Here is a 23,379-nt window from a genome sequence, read left to right as displayed (position 1 = left end):
CTCTGCTGCCATCTAGTGTCTGTTTCACTGGCGTCGTGTTCTCACCTGTTGCAGAGAGAGAGCCTTGAGATGCAGCAGCCCCTGAAGAGGGCTTCCAGCAAAAGAGGTGAAAGTACCTTTTTCCTCCAAATAATCCTTTGTCTCTGACCGTGACAAGTAGGCTATTAGTGGGAGTAATAGTGGGTTGTAGCCTACAAACTGTCCAGAATCTCATGTTAAGGACAAATGGTTTAGTTTACACATGCAAAACCTTTCCTGTACTTTCATTTTGCAGTGAAACTAAGTGATGCACCAAGCCAAATCATTCCAGCCCAGAAGTCCTCACCCAAGACCTCTAAGGTAGGTGACTAATGTTAGGCCAGTTGACTGAGATATTCTGCTTTTGAACTTCAGGGGTCCTCAGCCCCTGAAGAGTATAACATTGACGTGGAAAGGTAATATAATAAAGTTAGGTGAATGTAGAAAATTACAATAACGACAAAGATCTACTCTGGAAAAGTAGGCTATCCATCCCCTTGCTTCATACCAGATGTTGTAGTTGGGCATTTTGAATAATTGAAATAGCTGACAAATTAAAATCCATTAAAAATAAGACAAAAACAAAATGTTTGACAAATAGACAGAAGGAACAATGTTATTTCATTATCTCATGGTTAAACTTTTCTCCTGTTCAATCCATTCTATTGACCGTGCTCCTCTCTACTCCCCTACTGCTGGAGTAAAAAGCCCATGTGCATATTTAAAATGACCTAATGACATTGTTTACCCATGGGGATCATGAAAGTTTCATGTATTCTAAAACGCTAGCTTTCTTATCACCCTATGATGTGAGGTGCACAGAGTTGCATCTTGTCCAGGAGCCCAGAATCCCCAGCAGGCTCAAAACATTATTTGTGAATGAAGCTGGTTCTCTCTAGATGGTTTGCTTTTCTGAAGACACCAAGGACGACATTAACCTGGACTTGCTGGATGATGTGGCTTGGTGCCAGATTCAGAGGCTCACGGTAATGCAATGCTTATTTTTAAATGTGTTTAGAGGGGGGTTAGTTTGTGTCATTGCATCTGAACGAGGGACACAGAATGGGGAAATGCCTTTTGGAATACATTGTTTGGTATCTGGAACAATACAATTAGTAATTTTTCTCTGATTTTTCAGAGGCTGATGGATTATCTCTCAAGCAAAGTCAAAGTCACCATTGGTGATGAGTAAAGACACTGCATCCTCTACAATGACAAGGATATGTTTTGTTTTTCTTTCCCCCACTTTAGTTTTCAGAAGTTGCGTTCAACACTTCACAACAGCTGCAGTCACAAGAGCTGGTTGTGCATGTCCATGTCTGTCTTAATGTGTTTTAAAATATAATAAAGCTTATTTATATCATCCTCTGAATGCTCGTCACTCAATAAGTTCTTTGTATAATTCAAAGAGCTGTCCAAACTCCATCAGTAAGCATGTGGATAAAGAGGATCCCTGTCTCAACTAACTGTACATTCAATGCCTGAATTACCAAAGATGCTGGTACTGTAATTGGTGAGTATTGATCATCTGAGGGTCCAGGGTAAGCCTTAATTAAAACCTGTAGGCCTATACACTTTATCTCTCAACAAAGGTAGCTTTCCATTGGATTTGGAAAGTAAGACAGACCCAGGTGACTGTTGGCTTTTTCTATCCTAATGATTAATCCAAAAGGAGTTTAAGTAGAGGCTAGTGTTTTTTATTAGATGGCCCCATGGACTTTCACTAGCATTGCTAACAAATGCTAAAATCTAGAATATTTCCATCCCATTATCAAGTGGTTTTTGGACTAACTGGAAAGAGGGTACATCAGACTGATTTATTCAAATTTTGACCTATCCCATTAGCATTGCAGAAAGTTCCCACATTTGTAAGAAAGATAAAATAATGCCGATGGTATTATATTCAAGGAGGTTTTTAATACTAAATTTCCTCTAAATATCAAATTTATTCATCAGTTGTCGCTTTAATACTACGTCACTGCTCCGGTTTCCTTGCAGACGTGCAAAATAAATTAACAAAACTAAGCTTCTCGTGTTGTTTTTACTCCAAGTAATGCATATAAATATTTTCATCCATACCGATGTATCAGGCAAGGATAATTTATGTTAGTATAAAAGTGATAGTGAGCTGCACACATATTTTAGGTTCATAATTAAGGAAGGAGGGACGTGCACTTCCTGGACACGTCAACATAGCTGCTGCGCAGTCAGACTCCAGCCTGAGACAGCTGTACCGTTGGGAAGGGACAGTATTTTTTTTATATATAAATCATGGAGACTTTATACGGTTTACCGTTTGCTGTGCTTGAATGTCCAAACATTAAACTGAAGAAGCCTTCGTGGCTGCACATGCCGTCGGCCATGACGGTGTATGCAATCGTTATCGTCTCATACTTTCTCATCACTGGAGGTAAATAGACGTGCTAAGCTAAGCTAAGATAAGCTAATGCAAGACTTCTAGCTAGTGTGTAGTTCGTCTTCGTCAGTGCTAGCATCTGATTTTCGTGTCAAAGCTCTCTCTTGTCCTGTTGAAGTAATGTTAGATATTAGTCAGATCGCATTAATCTGTTAGCTAACGTTACTTCTTTAGTGAGCCGTTGATACAGAATGAACTAGAGAGTAAGCTAGTTATAAGCTAGCATTCTCAATATAGTTGAATGCATCTTGACCCGGTTGCTATTCAAGAGTGATTATTATCCATTATTAATAGTTATGCTTTCTTTTCTGAGTTCTATGGCTGTGTATTAATTACTACCATCGACTAGCTGAACAGTGAGCTCTAACGTTTAATTTGTAATGGTTGCTTCCTGGCATGACTCCTCTGTAACCAGTTTTATTTACTCCTCTGCAGGGATCATCTACGATGTGATTGTGGAGCCACCGAGTGTGGGTTCAATGACTGATGAGCACGGGCACCAGCGGCCAGTCGCCTTTTTGGCATACAGGTATGTCAGCTAAAGACAGCATGACGTCATTACAGGTTCAGCATCTCAAATCGTATTTAACCGAAGCCAGTTGGTCTTGGCCATCTCACACAATACTGGTGAAATGGTGCACTAGCCAGACAAAGTAAAGCTTCACTAATGCAGCGACATTTCCTTTCCAGAGTAAACGGCCAGTACATTATGGAAGGACTGGCCTCCAGTTTCCTCTTCACTATGGGAGGCCTGGGCTTTATAATCCTGGACCGCTCCAATGCGCCAAACATTCCCAAACTCAATCGCTTCCTGTTGCTCTTCATTGGGTTTGTCAGCGTGCTCCTCAGCTTCTTCATGGCCCGGGTATTCATGCGCATGAAGCTGCCGTAAGTCTTTATTTTTATGCATGTTTTCCACGAACAATGAAGATCTCTGTATATCTAATATTTCTGTTAACCACACCCCAAAGTCTGCATGCCTTGCAAAATTACCTGGATGTAAAAGCAAAGGATAACTCTGTGCATTTACACTACTCTTGAATGTCAAATTGTTGTTTGACAGTGGCATAGTGCACTCTTTAGGGAAAAGGTAGAGACATTGGGCCTGATTTAGCCACTGGACAGGGGTCCAGTGTTGAATGAATGGTACATACACATTCCATACAAAGATTGGGATTTAATAAAAACTTGATATAAGCATGTGTATACATGAACTTAACATTAACATTAATTAACACATACATGTATTGAAGGGGAGTCGTGTTTGAGACATGGAGACACCAAATAATGAAGATAGGTTAATTTGATTACCTATATTTTATGCAGTAGTCTATCTTTTCACTCTGACTTACATGATATGGAGGACATACCATGCAACAATAAATTGAAAATGTATTTAATATAATACTCTGTAATGCTCTGCTGCCCTAATACTGTATGCAGTACTAGTTAAAATAATCCCTTGTTTTTCCACATTTGGCATTCATAACAAATGAGAGGTTTTTGTAGTTGGACCTTTGGTGTGTCACATTGTCCTTACAAATGTGCCTCTTCTCTTTTCAGAGGATACCTCATGGGTTAAAGGCGCAGACGGCACACATCAACCGACACAGATGATTTGGAAAGAGGACTGTCAAAAGAATCAATCTACATGTGGGGGCCCAACAAGCAGTTAGACTCAAATTTTGGGTGGATTCAAGCTTCGATGAAATCAGCAACTCTTAATGATTGAAAGCACTGACCTTGCTAAAGAAATTCGACCTGGCTGTAATGTCAGTCTGTCTCATTAGTGCTCAGTGACTTCCTCTCCTTGCCTCTTCTCCAATTTTATAAACAACTGGAGCAACAGAGGATCTTTAGCAGATCTTTCACATGGCTATCTTAATAATTTCACTGTGTCCAGAATCTGTTATCTCCATACACAGCAAGTGTCCGTATTGACAATATATACACTGTAGCATAATGATACTGAAGGCTTATGTTTTCTTTATGAAACCAGGAAAACCATATAACATTCAGGCATATTCTGTATAGTGATGCTGCAGCAAACTATTCCTGCCATACAATTTTGATTTTCACTTTACTAGTACTATGCAGCAGGGCAACTCTGTCTTAAGCCATTAGAGAAAAGGGGAGAAAAAAGGGAAGGAAGTTACTGCAGACTGTTGGGATGGAGCCACTGATCTGCAGCCAGGAATGGCACTCTTTGTGAATTATTATACAATATTCTGAACCGGCAGTATATTCGGGGGGTGGGATTTAGGAAGTATGGGTACTGTGTACGTTGGGTTTTGAAAATAACCCTTTGAAAATGCCTTGAACCTGTCACATTAGTGTTTTTGTATGAGGGTGTGAAATAAATGTTCTTTCCAGAGCCTTCTTGTAGTGGTCATGCTTCTAAAAACAGTATAAGCACATGCATGTCATTACAAATCAGATTTTACTGTGCAGGTTTACATTCATGTATTCAGAACAAATTGGAGCAAAGATGAACATGGCATCTGGATATATCCCCCTATATTGTAGTGGCCTGTTTCCTGGTACTTGCAGAGCTGCTAAGTTCACACAGTCCATGTGATTTGCTTCAGTCTCCAGAAGGTGGCATCATAGATTCACTAATTCATGTTTTTGACACCATTGACATTAATGAGCGCTTCAAACCTAACGATTCTGAGCTTTGGTCACTTAATTTTCACAAGGAGAGGTTGGTCATGATCATCTTGAGCATTATATTGGGTTATTAAGACCATTACCCTCTCTTGACTGAATTCTAAAGATTATATGGGTTTTTAAAACAAAATAGCTAAGATAGACAGTGATCAAAGATTGAATTTTTGACTTGAGATCAAAATCAGAGCAACTCATGGTTATGCATAATTGTTGCTATTTGAATAAGTACTGTATCTGTGTGTCATGTGCACCCCATTACATTCACTTTGAGATGCTGAGTCTGCTCAAAACACCATCTGTTGACAATTCTTAATGGGTAATGGCACCTCTCAGGCTCTCCTGTATTCCCACAGAGGCAGGGAGTATCTCCCTACACCCTGCATGGTAACTGATCTTGTCAGAAGTGTGAACACAAGATTAATCTGGCATTACAAAGCTCAGAAATAGCTCATTGGCATATATCCTTGGTCACAGTTAGTACCTCTGATTATTACTGTTTTTGCTAAAACAATGTGCTACCATTCTGCAGTTAAACATGATTGGTAAACTGACTTAGATGTCCATATCTTTGTCTCTCATAATCTCCTTCATACATGCTTATTCTTCCGAGCTACTGATTGTAATGATGACTTGTCTAAGATCATTTAACCTTGGAGGTTGCCGATCCAGTTTCTGATCCTACAAAGCTATAAGAGCTAGACTTGTCATAGTGCAACAGGTTAATAGCAACATACTAAACTATTGTAATGATATCTATGGTATCTTATCTATGGAGCATCATTCCCCCATGCATCAGAGAGAGTATGCAGGTTTTCATTCCAACCAAAGACTACACCGGCTCTCAGTTTAGTTTTAGATACACGTATAACACAGGAAAAAGGCAGGCTAAATGGCAAAGTTACCCATCTTCATTGAGAAAAATGATGACGGTGTTGAAAAGGCCTGTTCTGAGTAGGACCAAGTGTTGGCCAGGAATGTTTTATTTATATTTCTCCAGTTTCTCCAATTATCTGCTTCCTGTGTTTCCAGCCCAAAAATGCAACCAAGCATCCAAGCTTTCTCCTGTTGGAGAAGAAAACCGTGCTCATCACTTAACTCAAATGGAAACATAGTGTATGTAAAGAAGTCGAAAAGAAAGTTTTGTCTGTTTGTACCTGAATTTTCTATCCCTTTTTGACGCTTTTAATTGAGGAATCCTGCCTCCAGACCTCTGCTGCTATGATGTTGTATTGAAGGCCCTTAATGCACTGAAGGGCTACAATTCTTTTCTGCCTTCTTCTGGGCCGCCTGCTGGGATGCTGGCTCGCTCTTCATCCCACTGGTTGTGGTGGGAGACCAGCTGCCTCCTGTCTGCTCCTCTCCACATCGAGGAGAATGGCCTGGGACTTTGGCCAGCTCTATGTGTCTTGAGATTGAAAGAACATATTGCTCTTGTATGAACACTGAAGATGGGCTTTACTGCATTCTTCTGGGCAGCAAGGGCCTCCTCCTTCTGAATGAGGAGAGTTAAGCGCTCTGACATGCAACTAACAACACGTTAGCTTTTGGGAAACAACGCCAGTCTCTGTTAATGAGGAACATGGTAACACTGGTAAATCATTTCTGAGCTGTCAAACAGTGAGACAATAATTTCCAAGTTTGTTTGGTCAAGGCAGAGTGGGATGAAATGGAGAATCAACGATTACTGTCACACTGTACACCAAGTATGGCTAACTTTCACATCTCACCTTTGTTGCTATTAACCCGGCTCTGAATGTTTCTGACTGAACCAGTTTGCAAAGCATACATGAGTTAAAAATCTGTTACTGTCAACCGAGCATTAAGAACATTTTGTCTGACTTCAACTAGGCCATGGTCACAATAGTTACAAATCATCTCCTTATGCTCTTTATCATACTGCAAAAAATACTTTTCATTCACACAAAAATGTATTTGTGTAGATGGCATTCATTTGAAATATATTTTGGACACTGCAAAGATATTTTATTCCTATGTGCCGTTGACAACAAAAATATAAGCTTGTATATCCAAGATTGGCCACACAAAATATAAATAATTTTGTATATATTCTGTTTAGAGATAGCTTTCACCCAAGTACATGTGAAATGTATTATTTTCCTATTGTGGAATTCTGATGCCTTTAATATTGACAGTTTAACACATAGACTGCCTTCAGGAGTGTTTTATTTTTACATTTTGTTTGTTCAAATTCAAAGAAAATGGAGACAGTTACCATGATAGCTCACTGCACAATATATTAGATGGACTAAAGGCTTGTATTTATTGTTATAGGATGTGTTAACACTAATAGTGCAGCTAAAACCATAGATGGTAAACACCAGAGAAGCAGAAAGTACATCCTATTTATGGAGCGGCAGTGTAGCAGGGAGCTGCCCTTCAGCTGGAGGACCTTCAGTAGAGTGTAGCTGACCCTGACCTTTGACCTCCCAAGAGGATCTCATTTGATCTGTGTTTAACGAGTACATGACATAAAAAATGTAGGCTATGAGCTACCAAGGTTTTCTGTGTAACTAGTGTTAAGAAAACTCAATTCACCACCAAGTTCACTTTTTAATTTTTTTACTTCTGTATGAAAAAGTCAACATACACATTTAATGGGTAGCCTGAATGTTTTCGATCAACAACAAAAACACCTCTTTTATTAATTTATTATCTTGTTCTTATTTATAATCACTGATGGTTATGGTTATTATCTCAAATATTAAGAAAAGAAAAGTGATGATAAATTACTTGATACCAAAGCCAAAGTCATATATTAATTTATTGCAAGTATGATTTGCTGAAAGTAGACATGGAAATTGGATGTCAGCAAAAAAAAAAAAAAAAAAAGTATATATTACATTAGAGCAAAAGCCACTTCCTTTATCCATTTTCATTTACTTTATCCACATTGAAGTTAATGTAATCTGAATTATATCAAATTATCAACAATAACAAATAGGTTACATGCTAAGGCACTTGTGTTGTTGGAATAGTGTTTGTAAAATACTTAGATGCACCTGGTAATCTTTCATGCTGGAGATGGATAGACTGCGTTTACACTTGTGGATGATTCTATCAGCTTTATTATACAGTGTAAGCTAAACCAAGCACACCTAAAACATGAGAGAGACAGCATGTCAGGTCGCTGCAGAGGTCTGTTATGTCTTGAGGCGTTTGGTTTGTCGAGGGTCTCGTTGCCTGCGCTCCCCATTGTGATGATTGTGTCCGTTTTCATCCGTGGGCAGCTTGGGACAAAGCCATGAATAAAGTTAAATCAAATCAAATGAGTATGAAAATCAAGAAATGTTTGACAGATTGTATGAACATGACTTCAGATTGTGTAGCTCTTGCATAAAACCCACAAGCATCTCTTGGTTTATTTGCCTTCTTTATCCAAAGATCAGATGGGATTTGATAAAGTTTTGGTCCAGAAGCCATGATGATATACAGTATCTTAAGCCTATCAAGTTCTCTCTGATCTTTGGGAGAGGAAACTATTGAAGCGAATGAGAAGCTGCTTAGATATGGACCAGAGCCAGACTTACCTTTCTCTTACTCTCTAGAGTCTCTGTGTTAGGCAGATTCAAGCCGAGTGCTTTCTCTAGGTCTGGAAACACAAACACAGACACATCGACGCATATGAATGAGAGCGCTTGCAGAACAGTGGTTAGACAGTATCATTATACACCTTGAGGCTTTTAAATAACGAATGAGCCAGACAGAGACCTGCTAGTTTCCTCCTTCCTAGACAGCACCACAGATCACAAACTAATGGGAACGTGGAAGATACCTGTGAGAATGCGGTCGATTTTCTCCACCACCGCGTCGGCATCCTCCTCAGTGAAGCACATGGGCGGCTTGAACTTGAGGACGTTGCGATGAGGTCCGTCAGCACTAAGGAGGACGTGCTGTTCCTTCAGTCTGAGGACAGAAGTAGTTCAGAAACTGTTCTGCATTCTCTACTAACCCTGCACATTCAAATGAGGGTGTTTGAGCTATATAAAATGCCTTGTAATGAGGGTTAGACAATATATCGGTTTGCCAATTCATTGGGTCGATATTGGCCTTTTATTAAATATCGGATATCGGGCAGTCAATGTCGTCCACCTCTGACATGATCGACGCTCCTCCCTGACCACAACTACATGAAAACAGTCTGTAAAACCTGAAATGAAATTTCTTTTCTTTTCACATTTTGTTTACTTATTGATTTGTTCTTGACTTAGTTCTTTATTTAAATGCCTAATGCAGGTTTCCATTCCAACCAAAGTCTACACCAGGTGATTTCACTGGTTAGCACACCTTCAACCAGAGAGGAGGAACTCATCAGCGAAGTCGGTCTTTGGTTGGAATGAAAACATGCACACTCTCGGCCCTCCATGGAGTTTCCCCTCCCATTGAATAGGTGGGGCAGGTCACCCTGTTGTAAAGAGCTGCTAACCCTAAAAGAATTTCATTAATACCTATGGGTTTCAATGGAGAATTTTTGTTTCCCATGGTCTAGGCTGCTTCAGAGGCTTTTCTGTTTTCAGGGTGGTTTGTTTTAGAGTATAAAATTCTGGGGTAAACACTAAATTCTTTTTTTCGGGGGGCATAACTGAATAAAGAGAGCTTTAGCACACCTGAGTGACAGGTGCGAAGAAGACCGACTCCACAAAAACAAGAGAAAACTTCAGTCAAGGACCTTCATCAGGCATGTTTTCTCTATTTTTGTTAAATTTTGGGCATCAAAGTTGTCAAATTTAAAGATATTGAACATCGGCACAAATCTCCGCTATTGGCAGCTTCAGTACAAAAATATATGTATCATATCTGTAATAATTTAGTTTTTTGTATTTTTCAAACTAGATATTTTTTTGGACTTTTAAAAAACATCCTCCCTGAAATGCCAGTTTCACTACAGCTGGCACAGTCTGAGGTCTCCTAATGAGTACCTACATTATTTCAAAGGGAAATAACACACTGCTTCAGTCACTGCAATAATGTGGTAACGTCTGTTCTGTTTTTGCCTCAAGCATGATGCATAGCAATACTGACGCAAACAGATGAGTAAATCACGAACACACCCAAGTTTGGACAGAACATCCAGGGCAATTCACACATGCATACAGACATAAACACTTACTTGTATATGATTTCTTGAGCCTCTGCTGTTGCAGGAGTAAGCTTCACCCTGTCCCTCACAAGCTCCGCCCCCACAAACAGGCCGTGACCCCTGCCAGACAGGACACCATTTGACCTGTAGTCGCCTCTGATTCACATGTGATCCTATACGCACTTCCCTACTTTTCAGAGATGTTACAACAAGTATGGTCTAAAAAACTCTGGGTCAAAAGATCATCTGACAAAAAATATAGTTTTCTTCTGTCTACATCAGTGGGTTTTCCTTCCATACATTTATGGATCATGGTAACATTGTAGACCAAATTGAGCCTTTAAAGTAATAATCCGTGACATTTTCATAGAAATAAATACAAATGTAACATATGTCTATTTTGCTACTCTCTATCGCTGATAGCCAGTTCATGAAAGCTTTTCCATTTATTGTTCTAAACACTCTGTGGTGTTTCTGATAGCTCTTTCCTGGGAAAAATCCTCAGGCGCACAGGAAGTGATGCGTTTTACATTTCCGGTTTGTTTGGAATAAACAGAAGAAGAACTGAGTAATTAGCATGAGCAGCGATAGCCACCATGGCTGAACAGAGAAAGAAAAGAGTGCCACCTACAGAAACTCAGACTGCACCAACAGAAGATCCAAGGCAAAAGACGTCAGAGACAGGAGAACTCTGGGAAGAGCGATGAGCGCTCAGCACCAAAGATGTCGCCAAAATAATAAAAAAGTGAATCTCACGGATTACCACTTTAATGTCTTGTTGTTACATCATCGACTTGCACTTTGGCCAAGAGATTAGAAAAACATGACTCAGCATTAGTAATTTAAAACTGTAGTGTGTGCATGTTTTCATCTAATCAGATATATATAGCATATATCTCAACTGTTGCACTGTGTCACTTTGTGTAACTTTGTGTGTATCTGTGTCTGTGTGTGTTTGTCCACCTTATATCCCCCACCAGTGGATGCTTCTCCTTCTGCTCTTCCAGCAGCTTGGTCAGGTAGCCCCCCACACGCAGTGCATTATCCTGGAGGTCCTCTTTCTCGATCACGTCTAGCACGGCCAGACCAATGGCACAGGACACCGGGTTACCGCCAAACTAGGAAATTCAAAACCCAGACACAGAGGGAAGATTACACCAAGGTTAGGTTCACACACCACCTGAGAAATCTGCCGGTCGATCACCAAGGGATTCGGTGTACCACTTCAATTTGCAATGTGAGGCAACTGTGGACAGGACCTCAAGACAGAGGCTGAAGACTGTAGGCTTTGTTTCACATAAAGTGCTTCAACTCATATTGTCTGCTTTTGAGTGAGTGTGTTAACTTTTTTTGCTAGATTGAGAGAAGACTAAGAATCAAATCAGTTTGCCCCAACACAATCAATCTAAATCAACCAAGTGGACATCATTTGCATGATATGACTGGAAAAGATCAAGTATGGCTGAAAAATCTCCAGTATGACAAGAAAGAGCAAGAGTCTTAAATTTTGATTCTTTTTTCTCAACGTTCCTTTTACAGGAAATGGCTGTAAACTGACACTGTCTGTCAAAGAAAGAATCTGGCCTGCACACAATGTATTTTCCCCCATAATGTGGAAACCAGATGTGTTTGAATGCCTAGCAAATATGGACAAGAACTTTATGTCAAGGATGGGGTCAGGTCAGTGCTATTTCTGGTCAACATGGGAGACAGAACAAAGATCATGTAATGTGTTCACGTTAATCTGCCTAATCTAACATTTGGCATTCTGCAGGATGTCACCAAAGCAAAATGACACTTTTATTCAGATCTGCTGAAGCGTCATGGGACATAATGCTCTTACTGTATTGAAGTACTCCATCCCCGATAACATGAAGGCCTCTGCCACCTCTTTGGTGGTGATCACACATGACATGGGGTGTCCGTTGCCGATGGGTTTACCCATGGTGACGATGTCAGGCACAAAGTCGTCTCCCTGAAGCTGGAAGGCCCAGAAGTGGGTGCCGACGCGCCCGAAGCCCACTTGGACCTCATCGGCGATGAACACGCCCCCAGCCTGACGAACATGTCTGTAGAAGGACAGCAGAATCCAGAGGTGTGCAGATAGACACGCTCACTCGCTCCAGCACTCTCTCACTCACATATTCACTCACTCACACGCACATGTTCGCTCACATGCATGCACAGTTACACACATTGTTAATTTGCTCTATCCATAATCGTCATCAAGGGTAGATTATAAGGGGTAACACTCTTAGACTGCTAGTAGTGAAGGAGCACACAGTGGTTAGAGTGCAGAGGCAAGAGACAAAACAAGAAGTTTGTCAAAGTTTTTCTAGCATTACCGAAGAGCCTCCAAAGTGCACATTCTCAAGAAAACATTACAGAGATTTTTGAATGAAGCAAGAGAAATCCCTTGAAACCAAATTGCCAAATCATTGATACATATCTTATGAAACAAACCCCAATGTTGGGTGCACAATACAAGATTGTTTTGAATGTATAAATCATCAATTTTGCTGTCTGCTGCAGTTGCTAGACAGTGTCTTTTTGTGTTTGTTCATTGGTTGAAGAATTCCTGCAGTGTGCATCCAGCTAAGGTAAACATAAAATCTAGTTTGTCTACATATTTTATATACTGTTCATATACTTCAGTTGTTACACAATGAACACCACCCTACATACAGGCACTGAGCATTAACGTGAATGCAATCTCTTGGGTACATACTTTGCCACTTTCTGGAAGTAGCCCACAGGGGGAATGACTTGCCCACCGCAACTCTGCAGCGACTCGGCAATAAAAGCAGCAATCTGCACAAGAGAAGAGCATATCAGACCCAACACAAAGCCAGGCTGGGAGACTGGAGGAGAGAAGGAGTCCTGGCACCTGCAACCTGTGGATCTCCCGCTTTCACCAATGTCAGGATTTCTCTTTTTGGTTGTAAGTGGGTTGTCACAAAATCACCCCGCGAGAGAGGCAGTCACATAATGCTTGAACACAACTGCATGTTAGGTCTTGGAGAACAGGGCAATGGAGAAAAATGAAAAACTCCTGGACAGTGTCTTGTCAAAAAATACAAAATTTAGTATTTTGCTAAGAATGTATAGGAGTTTGTGTCACAATCTTTAGTCACACATTGCTCTTCAGTATCGCAGAAAGGGATGAAAGTGTGACATTGCAATCATCCATTTTGGCTTTTTTCCTCTAGAAGCATGTCTGCACAAACATCCATCAGAAGCTGCTAAAGGCATTCTGTAAGATCTTTAGGCTGAAATCCCGTCCTCCTTGCCACTGAAAGCTTGGACATTCCCTTGGGTTGGACTTTTGAACATAGCAACATATGAACATAGGCCAACAAGCTTGGACACTTTTGGAAGCACTACGCAAGTTCTTGTGCTGTGTGAGGGGACCTGGGATTTCGCCCTAAAAAGCCCAAGTCCTTGGCTTGAACCTGAGAATTGGGAGAAATAGTGAAAGAAGAGAAAGGGGAAGAAAAGGAAGGGTAGAGAATCAAATGAGTACTGACCAATAAAGGGGGCAAAACAAGGTAACTCGCAGATGCCTGTGACCATCCATGGAAGTCAGTCATGCAGTAGTAATAAGAAATATTAAACAAAGCTTTATTTTGGTTAGCCCTTCTTGAGGAAACCAGACATTTAAATTCTTGCATTCAGTGCTTTTAATTCAACAACATTAGATGTTTCAAGACATGCAACATAAATACAAGAAAGTTCCAGACAGTTACAAAGCACTGCAGTGCTGAGTACCAAATGTTCTGAGAATTCATCATGGTTTCCATCATAATTCAGATTTTGACACCACTGTGATGAAATTATTTGGGTTTTGTATTCATTGTGATGCCTCCTCTGTTAAGTCAATGCACTTATTGAAGATAATTATATTTGAAAAGCACTCTCGTTGGTTAACTTCCCTTTTACATGTTATGATAGGAATACCACCAAAATCATCTCTTGTGTCTCTGATAGATATCTCTGTCTTGTGCAAATGCTAACGTGTTAGCATGCATGTTAAGTGTCCGTGGGCAGCTAGCATTGTCTAATGTAAGAAGATAGTTTTTTTAGTAATCCAGAGTGGTGTTGGTTTTTATCTAACAATCCTCTCTGACGGGCCAATTTCCCCAAAAGTCTGTGTAGTTCTTTGACATAAATAAGGCCGATCTTGCATTGAGAGTTCGTACCAGCAACCACAACAATGATATCAAACATGCACACTACCTTGCCTCCTTTCTCATGGGCTTTGTGTATGATATCTTTGACATCATCTGCGTATGCTGTGGCAGGGTCTGGGTGATCCGCTCTGTATTTGCCCCTGTAGACATCTGGGCTGGGAGCCTGTGTAAGGGATGGGAAGTCGGAGTGATTAATAGAGGATTACAGGTCATATCTTCAGGGGCCATGTCTTACCATGTCCTTTAATAATGGGGAAGATGATTGGGTCCTTTGTGGTTTGAAGATCCAACAGGTGTCAGCCTAAAAACTGTCTAAAAATATTGTTATTGTGTTTGTCCTTTTCATTCATAACATTTTAAAAATCAGTCTTGGTTCCAAAGATTTATACATTGGCTGACCTGCTCAAACAGGCTTGTTGGTTTTTGAGGCTATTGACCTGTCTAGTATGTTAATGTTTAACAAAATAAGGCATTCTGGTCCAAAATATGTCAGTTCCTGGCCATCCAGTCACCTGAGGATTTTTGTGAATATCAGTGACAAATAGGCATAGCTGAATGTTTGAGAACTGCCCAGCGAAGTTCTCAAAACAGGCGTTTTGTTATCTTTGGGTTATTTACATTTCACACCAGACTCTTCCAAGAAGTTATTGGTCAGCTTAGCTAGCCAATGGGTAAGCAATGACCTCAGTTACAAGCATCTGAAAAGTGGATTTCCTTATAGTCTATGATCATGAATAAAACATGCAAGCTGGTGAAACAGACCGAATCACCCCACCATCAGCATGTAACATTAGAGCTGGGTATTCCACAAGCAGCCATATCAAAATACACCAATGCTATCAAAGGACAGAGCCGGATGATGGAGGGACCTCACAACATGATGCACTGATGACTCAGCTCATGTACCATTTATCTAGTCTTGCCAAAGGTATTGAAGTTGTAGTTTGTAATCAAAGTCAAAATGGTAAAAGTATCATATCAAAATCGTTTAAATCTAAATGTTGATTGAAATGGTCAAATCAAAACTGTCCCTTAAAAGATAGAAGACAGTGCACATTGCACTGTTCAAACTATATACTGTTCTATGCAGGCTCTTTCTGCCTATTAGCAAGACAGCTTCCACAGAACAGTATCTACAAATTATTGTAAGATCTGTGAAGTTAGCAAATATAAATATTAATAAATATATATTAATTAGTCAAATTAATGAATAGATTAGTAAGTATTAAAGTAGTAAATAGAATAGAGTGAACCATCCCTTAAAAAAGGAATGAGTGTGTTTATGTCCAGCAAGACAGCCTGAACTATATGGGGAACTCCCAAACATGTCAATGCATAGAAATCAGAGGGACAGAAGAACACATAAATCCTTCAGGATGATGTCTCAGCAGAAGAAGAGTAACCAGAGACAGTCTGGCTCTATCAGCTCCCTAAAGACTTCTCCTTAACGGGACAAAGACTGACATGGATGCTATTTTGGAAAACCCTCCAAGAGGTATAAGAAGAGAAGAAAAAGAGCCTTCGACAAGAAAAGATCCCATCTCAGCTTTTGTCTATGGTATAGTGATATCCTAATGTTACTTATAACTGGTGATCTGTATAACCCTATGTTTAGTTGGTATACATTTTGTGACTACTCCAAGCAAGGATAAGATTGATGATTGATTAAGATAGATGATGAAATTGACTGATCCTGGAAGAATTGTTACTCTGTTCTGTTCTGTTCTTATTAAAGAAAGAAGCTATTATTTCAATTAAGGTGTTTTGGCTCTTCCTTGCACAAGTATCTAGCCTGATCCCAGTGAAAGATCCCCCCTAATTGTTTTAAAAATTCTTTATTTATGCAAAATAGATAGTGGGTATTATTCCTTCACCGTCTTGCATATAGTCTGGTTTGGATTTACCCCTAAAAATCCTACATTATCTTATCTGATGGAGGGCGGCACAGGAACATGACCTGTGGGAGTAATTGCTTATTACATCATTAAACACACTCACATCAAACACACATACAGTACTGTGCAAACATCTTAGGCACATGTTAAAAAAGCGAAGATGCTTTCAAAAATAATTAAATGAAAGGTAAAATTACTATAAAGAGCAGTCTACTGACACACTAATGCAGAAAACATATAAACATCTAAGACAAAATTTACATAAAAAAAATCTAGGGTGCCTAAGACTTTTGCACAGTACTGTACACAGAGTGGCCACTTTATTAGGTACACTTGGTTAGTACAGGGTAAGATCCCACCATTTCAGATCCACCCGAATTCTTTGAGGCATGGATTCAACAAGGTGCTGGAAACCGTTCCATAGGGATCTTGATCCATGCAGACTCAATAGTCATTCAGTTCCTGCAGATTTTCTCCATCTCATCCCAAAGGCCACTGGAGTAAACTGAAGTCACTTCTCAGGTTTCCGGAAGCATCTTTAGATGATGCGTGCTTTGTAACATGAAACCCTGCTCTAAGTGTACAGGAAGTGTCCATTTGACAAAGGCAAGACTGTGAATTGATGTACCTGGTCAGCAGCAATGTTTAGGTATGCTGTGGTGTTCAAATGATGCTGCATTGGAACTAAGGGGCCTAATGTGAAGAAATGTGAAGAAAACGACACACCCAAACACCCAAACAATTTTGGTGATTATGTGCTCACTTTAGCTTCATCTTGGTCTTAGCTGGGAGGAGTGGAATCTGGTATGGTCGTCCAGTTCAACGAGTTATACTCCACTATACACCATTATTGTACTAAGCTGTTTTACATACTTGCAGCCTGCCTGTCAGCTTGAACAAGTCTTACCACTGCATCCACCCCCACCCCCTCCCTCCCAACCTCTGTCATTACTGGGGCATTTTCACCTGCAGTCCTGAGGGTGAAAATGCCCCAGTAATGACAGACAACAGGATTTGTTGTGTTCATTACACCGTTCTCTGTCGTAAACTCTAGACAATGCAGTGCGCAAAAGTCCCAGGAGAGCAGCCGTTTTTTAAGATGCTAAAACCGGTGCGTCTGGCACCAATAATAATGCCACGTTCAGAAGCGCTTGTGTCATGCGTCTTGCCCAGTGTAACGTTTAGTCAAGCAGTGACTGAACCTCTCGGCCCTGCCTGCATGCTTTATATTTAAGCTTTAGTTAAATGGGACTCATTGTCTAGATTAGTGAGCTGTTAACGTAAAAAAACAGAGAGGTGTACCTAAAAAAGTGGCCATATATCCACGCATCCATACACACAACCATATGCACACATATACACACACATACTGTATATCTCTGCCTCTGTCTCCATCACTCTCGCTCTCTCACACACAGTCGCCTGCCAGTAACACACACAGTAGCCTGCCAGAACCCAGCAGAGCAAGTTGAGTCATGGTGTTTTGATGGTGTGCATACAGCAAAACAGGCAGAAAGAAGCACTCACCACATGAACAGATTGATTCTGCTCAGCGTCTGACAGCTGGTGGAACTTATACGGACTGATGTCAATTAGCGATGAAACGTGGCCATGGTATGCACTGCAAACAGAGGAAACCGTGGACAATGGGAACACACAGTTACAGTGACAGTTCAGGGAAAGGAGTTTGATAATGTCTGTATAGAATGCATATTTTGTTGAATACTTTATCAGAATCATGAACACTGATGTACATTAAATTGTACATTAAACTAAAATCAATAAAAACATTACAAAAATAAATCGTAAACACTGAATAGATGTGTGAATGTAAAAACAGACACAATGTAAGTCTCATCACTCCCCTCAATTATAATATGAGGCGGACTGTGGATACATCAAGCTGGTGCTATGTTCTGTTTTTTCAGTTTACAGTGGGATCAAATCACAGATAATCGCATTATAATCATTCTTCCACTAATCATTATCATATATACACTTTCGTTTTGCCCATCCTGCACTGGCGTCAACCTTCGGAGGAGAATGCGGCCCTGGCAGCAGGACTTACTTGTCGAGCGTGATGATATCTTTGTGGCCCGTATACTGCCAGGCCAGACGCAGGGCCAGGTCGTTGGCTTCAGAGCTGAAGTTCAAAGGGGCAAGGGTTACTCGGAGTTACTCAGTCACCACAGAATACACAGGTGAAGCCGCGGATATCACTAGCAAGCCAGACAAGGTTTGATATTTTACAGCCCATTGTGAAGGCACAGGAGGCGCTCCCTGTTTATAATTTGGTAATTAAATCATTAAGTATGTGCAGGCTCATACAGGACCGTGTAAACCAAATCATCAAAACTTCTGCATTTCAGTTCCTATGTGTAAAGTCAACAGTAGCATTATATTTGAGGATCACTGGAGAATACGGTGTGTATTTATATATGTTTTTGTTTTTAAATATCATATCATCAGATCATTGATATGATCATTCCTACAACTGCATGAGCAGCCATTGGTAATTTCAGGTTAAAACACTATTTGTTTTTATAATTTGTTAATCTATTTCACATACTACAGCAGATACATTCAACGCTGACGCTGACACGCCTGTTTACTTTACAGGCGGTATAGATTAACTCTGATCATAGCAAATAAAACTGAACTGAAACTCATTGCTCTTATACTAGAATACTGTATCTGCTTTCCCTACCTGTGTTTTACAACCTGTGATTTAAAGGTAAACTTAATTAACCTCTGGCACATGTTCATATATGTATTTTTACATTAGCTGTCTAGACCAGTTTTGTGGTTCTGATTGCATGTGTGGTCACATTGCAAAACACCAGCGGCTGGCTGCACCAGCGGGCGTGCATTCACGATGCTTCCCCCATTGGCTGGCTCTTCATATCTTTTGCTATCTTTCTCCCCTTTATCTTTAATGTGTTGTAGTCTTAAAGAATTTTTTCCCCTCAAGTCGGTCTGGTTGAGCTGTACCTTTGAGCAGAGCTTCGAAAACATTTGGATTTTTGCAGGAATAACATCTGAACCACGCACTGATTTTATAAGTGCCTCTGCTTCGTTACGTTTAGAACTTCTTTCATTGATTTTCCTTTAAGTAACAAACGCACAGTCCAGTGCTTAGCAAGCGAAGCATATAGGGTGATGATGTACACCATTATTACCCTGGATCAGATAATTCCTGTTCACACTGCAGATCTGCAGCAACTGTAGTAAATGAGTAACCACACCAGTGCTGATCAGTAGAATGGCTCGTTGGACATCATTCCCCCTCTCATACCTGCTCCCCGAGTCCCAAGCATCTCCATGTCAAGACAGAGCAGAAGCTGGACATGCATCACACTGTGGCACTGAAAGGCCAAATGAGCTCATTCTGGGAAACCACCACAATTTGGTTTGTTTTGGCAGTGTAGAAATGCAGGAACGCTGATCCGGGACCACTTTTGGCTTTCACGTTGTTATAAATGAGGTGGTCAAGCTAATATTGCCACTGATCCTTGATCAGCACAACTGAGAGGCTTGAAGAACCCAGACCAGGGAGAGGCTGGTGCATAGAGGATAAGGAGGATGATCCACGCCAATTTTTTGACTTTTTACCTTAAAAAGCAGGTTGTTTATTCTTGAGTACACTAGGCCTAACAGCCATACATTTTTGGGTCATACCCTTTTATAACACAGCTCTGTCCTTCTCAGTCACCAGCCTCCACTGATCCACACCCAAGTGAAAACCGAGTCTGGACAATCTTCCTTTATCAAGTATCTGCTGCAAATCCTTACAGTAGATCAACTCAATGCATTAGATTAGACTGAGGAAGACAAGCATTTGGCGCCAGGGGAAAGTGTCTGAACTATGAGAGAAATGTGGACGTACCCAGAGTTGACGAAGTAGCAGACAGACAGCTGGTCCGGCAGCGTGGCCTGCAGTCTCTGGGCGTACAGCACCAGGTTGTCATGCAGGAAACGCGAGTTGGTGTTCAGTAGTTCCATCTGCTCAGCTCCAGCCTTCACCACATCTGGGTGGCTGTGGCCCACTGAGAAATGGAGGAAGGATGTACACATAGGATTGGAACTTGTCCTCAAATTCAGCGCACAAACATGAGATTAGAACAAGACCTTAAATCACGGGATTGTAATCGGCCTCTGAGGTCACTGGAAAACAAACCACGACAACTGATATTAAAGGCACAAAATTGCAGGCCTTCTGTTTAAATTAAAGCGTATTGAATGTGGTACGCCAGAGGAGAGCCCATTTTACTTTCCTGTTTCTTCCGGCAAGTAGTGCCAGTCTCAGTCACTCACAGCTTAGGTATACATTACAACTGTGTGCCGCCACTGGCACTGGCATCACATGAGACTTATTTGGATGAGACATCGAGACACGTAAATAACAGCATGTATTCTAGTAGAAGACAGAGCCTAAAACATATAACACCTCTAACCTACTTCCCACGTTTGAATGCCAGCCTGTGCTGAAAAAAACAGGTCAACATCAAACACAACCTGTCTGCATGCAACAGAGAATAAGTGTCTTCAGGTTTGCAATGTTTGGTGGTGATGATATAAAAACAATATACAAGGAGGCTTGATATGACATATTTCTCTTTTCACATGTGTGTTTGCGTGTGTGTGTGTGTGTGTGTGTGTGTGTGTGTGTGTTTACCATGGGCCACATTGTTGATGCAATCCAAGTACCGCTCTCCTTTTTCATCATACATGTACTGGCCTTTGGCTCGCACAATCTTGATTGGGTCATGGCTGAAGAAAACCTTACAAGATGGCCTGCAATGGAGCTAATATTAATGATCATATTCACTGTGTACACGTGAGACACAGGGCCAGGTCGTTGGCAAAAACACAGTGCATTTGACCCTGTTCCAACAGTTTTCATGTTGTATGATATGATATTACAGAGATATTATAATATGAAGAAAAGAGAAAAAATGGAGCTAAGATTTTACTCCATACAGGCAAATCAGGGAAATTAAAAAGCCCCTATAAGTTGTAATGATATATTATTGAACACATAATTGAACTGAGTTTACAATAAAATAAAAAATCACTGAAATGACAAATGGTCCTGGTAGTTTTTAATCCTATCAACCAATGAAAACATTTTAGAGGATTAGAGAAGTAGGTTATGGTATTTTGTCTACCATGGCAACTCAGTTGCAAATCCATAGTTTCGACATAAAAAAAGTTGAAACATTGTGTTGCATAATTGCGAAAGATAAGGGAGGGCGAATTAGAAGTCTTGAGGTAAAGCAGCTCTTATGCAGTTTAAGGGAAGATTTGCATAGGTCTTTTCTGTTTTTAATTGTCTTGTAAAAATATGAATAGGACGCTGGGAGATGCCATTACGTTACGACTTGCATCCTTATCGGAAACTTTGAATTCATCAACTTGTAAATAAAGCGTTGCCACCGACACCATATGAATGCAGAATGTTAATTATCTTACCCAATGTGCTTCTTCCTCAAGTCGACAGTCTTCTTTTTATCAAAGATTTCCGTCGACATCCTGATGTTGTTCGACTTGAGGACGATGGACACTTGTCTCTTCACCAACACCAGATTAGTTATATCAGCTCCAGCAGAAGTGACTCGGCAGTCGCGTGTGTGTGTGCGCGCGCGCGCACGCACACACACACACACACACACACACACACACACACACACACACACACACACACAGCGCAGCTCTCCCATGCTGCCACCTAGGCGTCACTTCACCGCTGAGAACTTGCAGGTGACTAGAGGACAGTGACGTCAGGTTGAGGCAGGTGAGTTTTCACTTCCATATGAACAACTATATTAAACTCTCTATTTGCATTGACTAATATTTTCTTTCAACCATATGCAAAAAACACATGCCCATATAAGTCCATATACACCACAGGATCTGACATCGATCTGACATCGATGTCGAAATATTAGTTATATATTGACCAACAATGTATGCTGGCAGGCTATTTCAACACCTGTTCTACAGCTGTTCCAAATGTATATGTGTTTATATACAATGTATCTTAGAATGAGCACATATATTTTAAACGTCAGTAAATGTACTCATGAATAATGTATCCTGCCATTAGTTCATACTTCACTTTACACTATATCCTTGCATGAATATATGCCATATCAAATTTCTGTGCAATCATATAAATGCATGAAGTGCATATATGAAATAAAGTATCCATTGTAATATTGGCATACATACTGTATGTAGGTACAATATACAGTTAACAGATACAAGCTTTTTATATAGATGTCAATACATAACACGTTAAATTGTACACATATGTTTGCATATAGGCTGCAATAAAACTCTACTATCCAATCACTCTAACTATTCATTGACCTATGGTAATTAGGATAATGAGAAGGTCTCCCAATAAAGCCAAGCCCATGTATTTGAAAGACTGTGTTTATTTGGCTCCAACAGTACAGTCATATGAAATGTCATCTTGAAATAATGTGTGAACATGAGGATCTTCAATGAAATTTCAATCAAGTGTGTAAAAAAAAAAAGGAGGAGTAATACAATGCAGAACAGAAAATAAACATTCCACAAAAACAGAAATGCAATTTTAACTAAAATAAGCCACAAAGTGGAAAATTTTGTTCTTGCATTGAGACTGGATTTTAATTTGGCTTTTTGAGAGTATGTGGCCATACAGCTGTCTTAACAAGGCTGTATCTTATTGGAGGCAATAGAACGTAGTCAATGATCCTAAAATGATCCTAGTATTGTGTGGCACATGGGTGAATAAACTAGTGTTTCTCCAGAAAAAAAAAAACATCCCTCAGTGTCAATGACAAACACTTAGATGTGGCACACTAGTAAAATATTTTGGAGCCCCTTACCAGCTATGCTAATACTGAAATGGAAATAAATGTTTCTTTTATATATTTTGGCATTTCTGCTGATAGCAGACTAAACAAGACTTGAAACCATAACAAGGAAACAACCAGATATCACAATACGTTAATCAAAAAAATAATTAGCTGCACGTGCTGAAGATCCAGCACCTTGTGAGAGCAAATTACTGTACTGTGACAAAGGCTGGAAATCAAAACA

General features: G+C 40.2%; 2 protein-coding genes across 6 annotated transcripts; one reads left to right on the top strand and one right to left on the bottom strand.

Moving 5' to 3' along the window:
- Positions 1 to 2,201: 2,201 nt before the first annotated feature.
- On the top strand, positions 2,202 to 4,804 carry ostc (oligosaccharyltransferase complex subunit). Of its 2 annotated transcripts, XM_071518857.1 has the most exons (4): positions 2,205 to 2,428; positions 2,870 to 2,963; positions 3,125 to 3,322; positions 3,998 to 4,804. In XM_071518857.1, exons 1-4 carry the CDS (start codon positions 2,290 to 2,292, stop codon positions 4,014 to 4,016), a joined length of 450 nt encoding a protein of 149 aa, XP_071374958.1. In that variant the 5' UTR covers positions 2,205 to 2,289; the 3' UTR covers positions 4,017 to 4,804. The 2 variants fall into 2 exon arrangements, with proteins under 2 accessions (XP_071374959.1, XP_071374958.1); XM_071518858.1 differs by lacking the exon at positions 3,125 to 3,322 and having other exon boundaries at positions 2,202 to 2,428.
- A 2,977-nt stretch (positions 4,805 to 7,781) lies between these two features.
- On the bottom strand, positions 7,782 to 21,873 carry etnppl (ethanolamine-phosphate phospho-lyase). 4 transcript variants are annotated; one of them, XM_071518859.1, is made up of 13 exons: positions 21,760 to 21,873; positions 20,963 to 21,081; positions 20,174 to 20,333; positions 18,356 to 18,430; positions 17,815 to 17,908; positions 14,439 to 14,555; positions 12,931 to 13,013; positions 12,046 to 12,271; positions 11,166 to 11,320; positions 10,233 to 10,322; positions 8,898 to 9,028; positions 8,653 to 8,714; positions 7,782 to 8,352 (listed from the first exon to the last, which is right to left on the bottom strand). In XM_071518859.1, exons 1-13 carry the CDS (start codon positions 21,816 to 21,818, stop codon positions 8,266 to 8,268), a joined length of 1,458 nt encoding a protein of 485 aa, XP_071374960.1. In that variant the 5' UTR covers positions 21,819 to 21,873; the 3' UTR covers positions 7,782 to 8,265. The 4 variants fall into 4 exon arrangements, 1 of the variants encoding a protein (XP_071374960.1); XR_011695095.1 differs by lacking the exon at positions 7,782 to 8,352 and having other exon boundaries at positions 10,233 to 10,389; XR_011695096.1 differs by lacking the exon at positions 7,782 to 8,352 and having other exon boundaries at positions 11,180 to 11,320.
- Between the last annotated feature and the right edge of the window lie 1,506 nt (positions 21,874 to 23,379).

The sequence above is a fragment of the Centroberyx affinis genome, unplaced genomic scaffold (genome assembly GCF_046629955.1).
Source record: "Centroberyx affinis isolate AG114_WGS23_722 - 3 ecotype Tasmania unplaced genomic scaffold, CSIRO-AGI_Caff_v1 ptg000637l_1, whole genome shotgun sequence".
Lineage (NCBI taxonomy): Eukaryota > Metazoa > Chordata > Actinopteri > Beryciformes > Berycidae > Centroberyx > Centroberyx affinis.
Note: the sequence above shows the minus strand (reverse complement) of the source record. Positions and strands in the feature narration are given on the sequence as shown.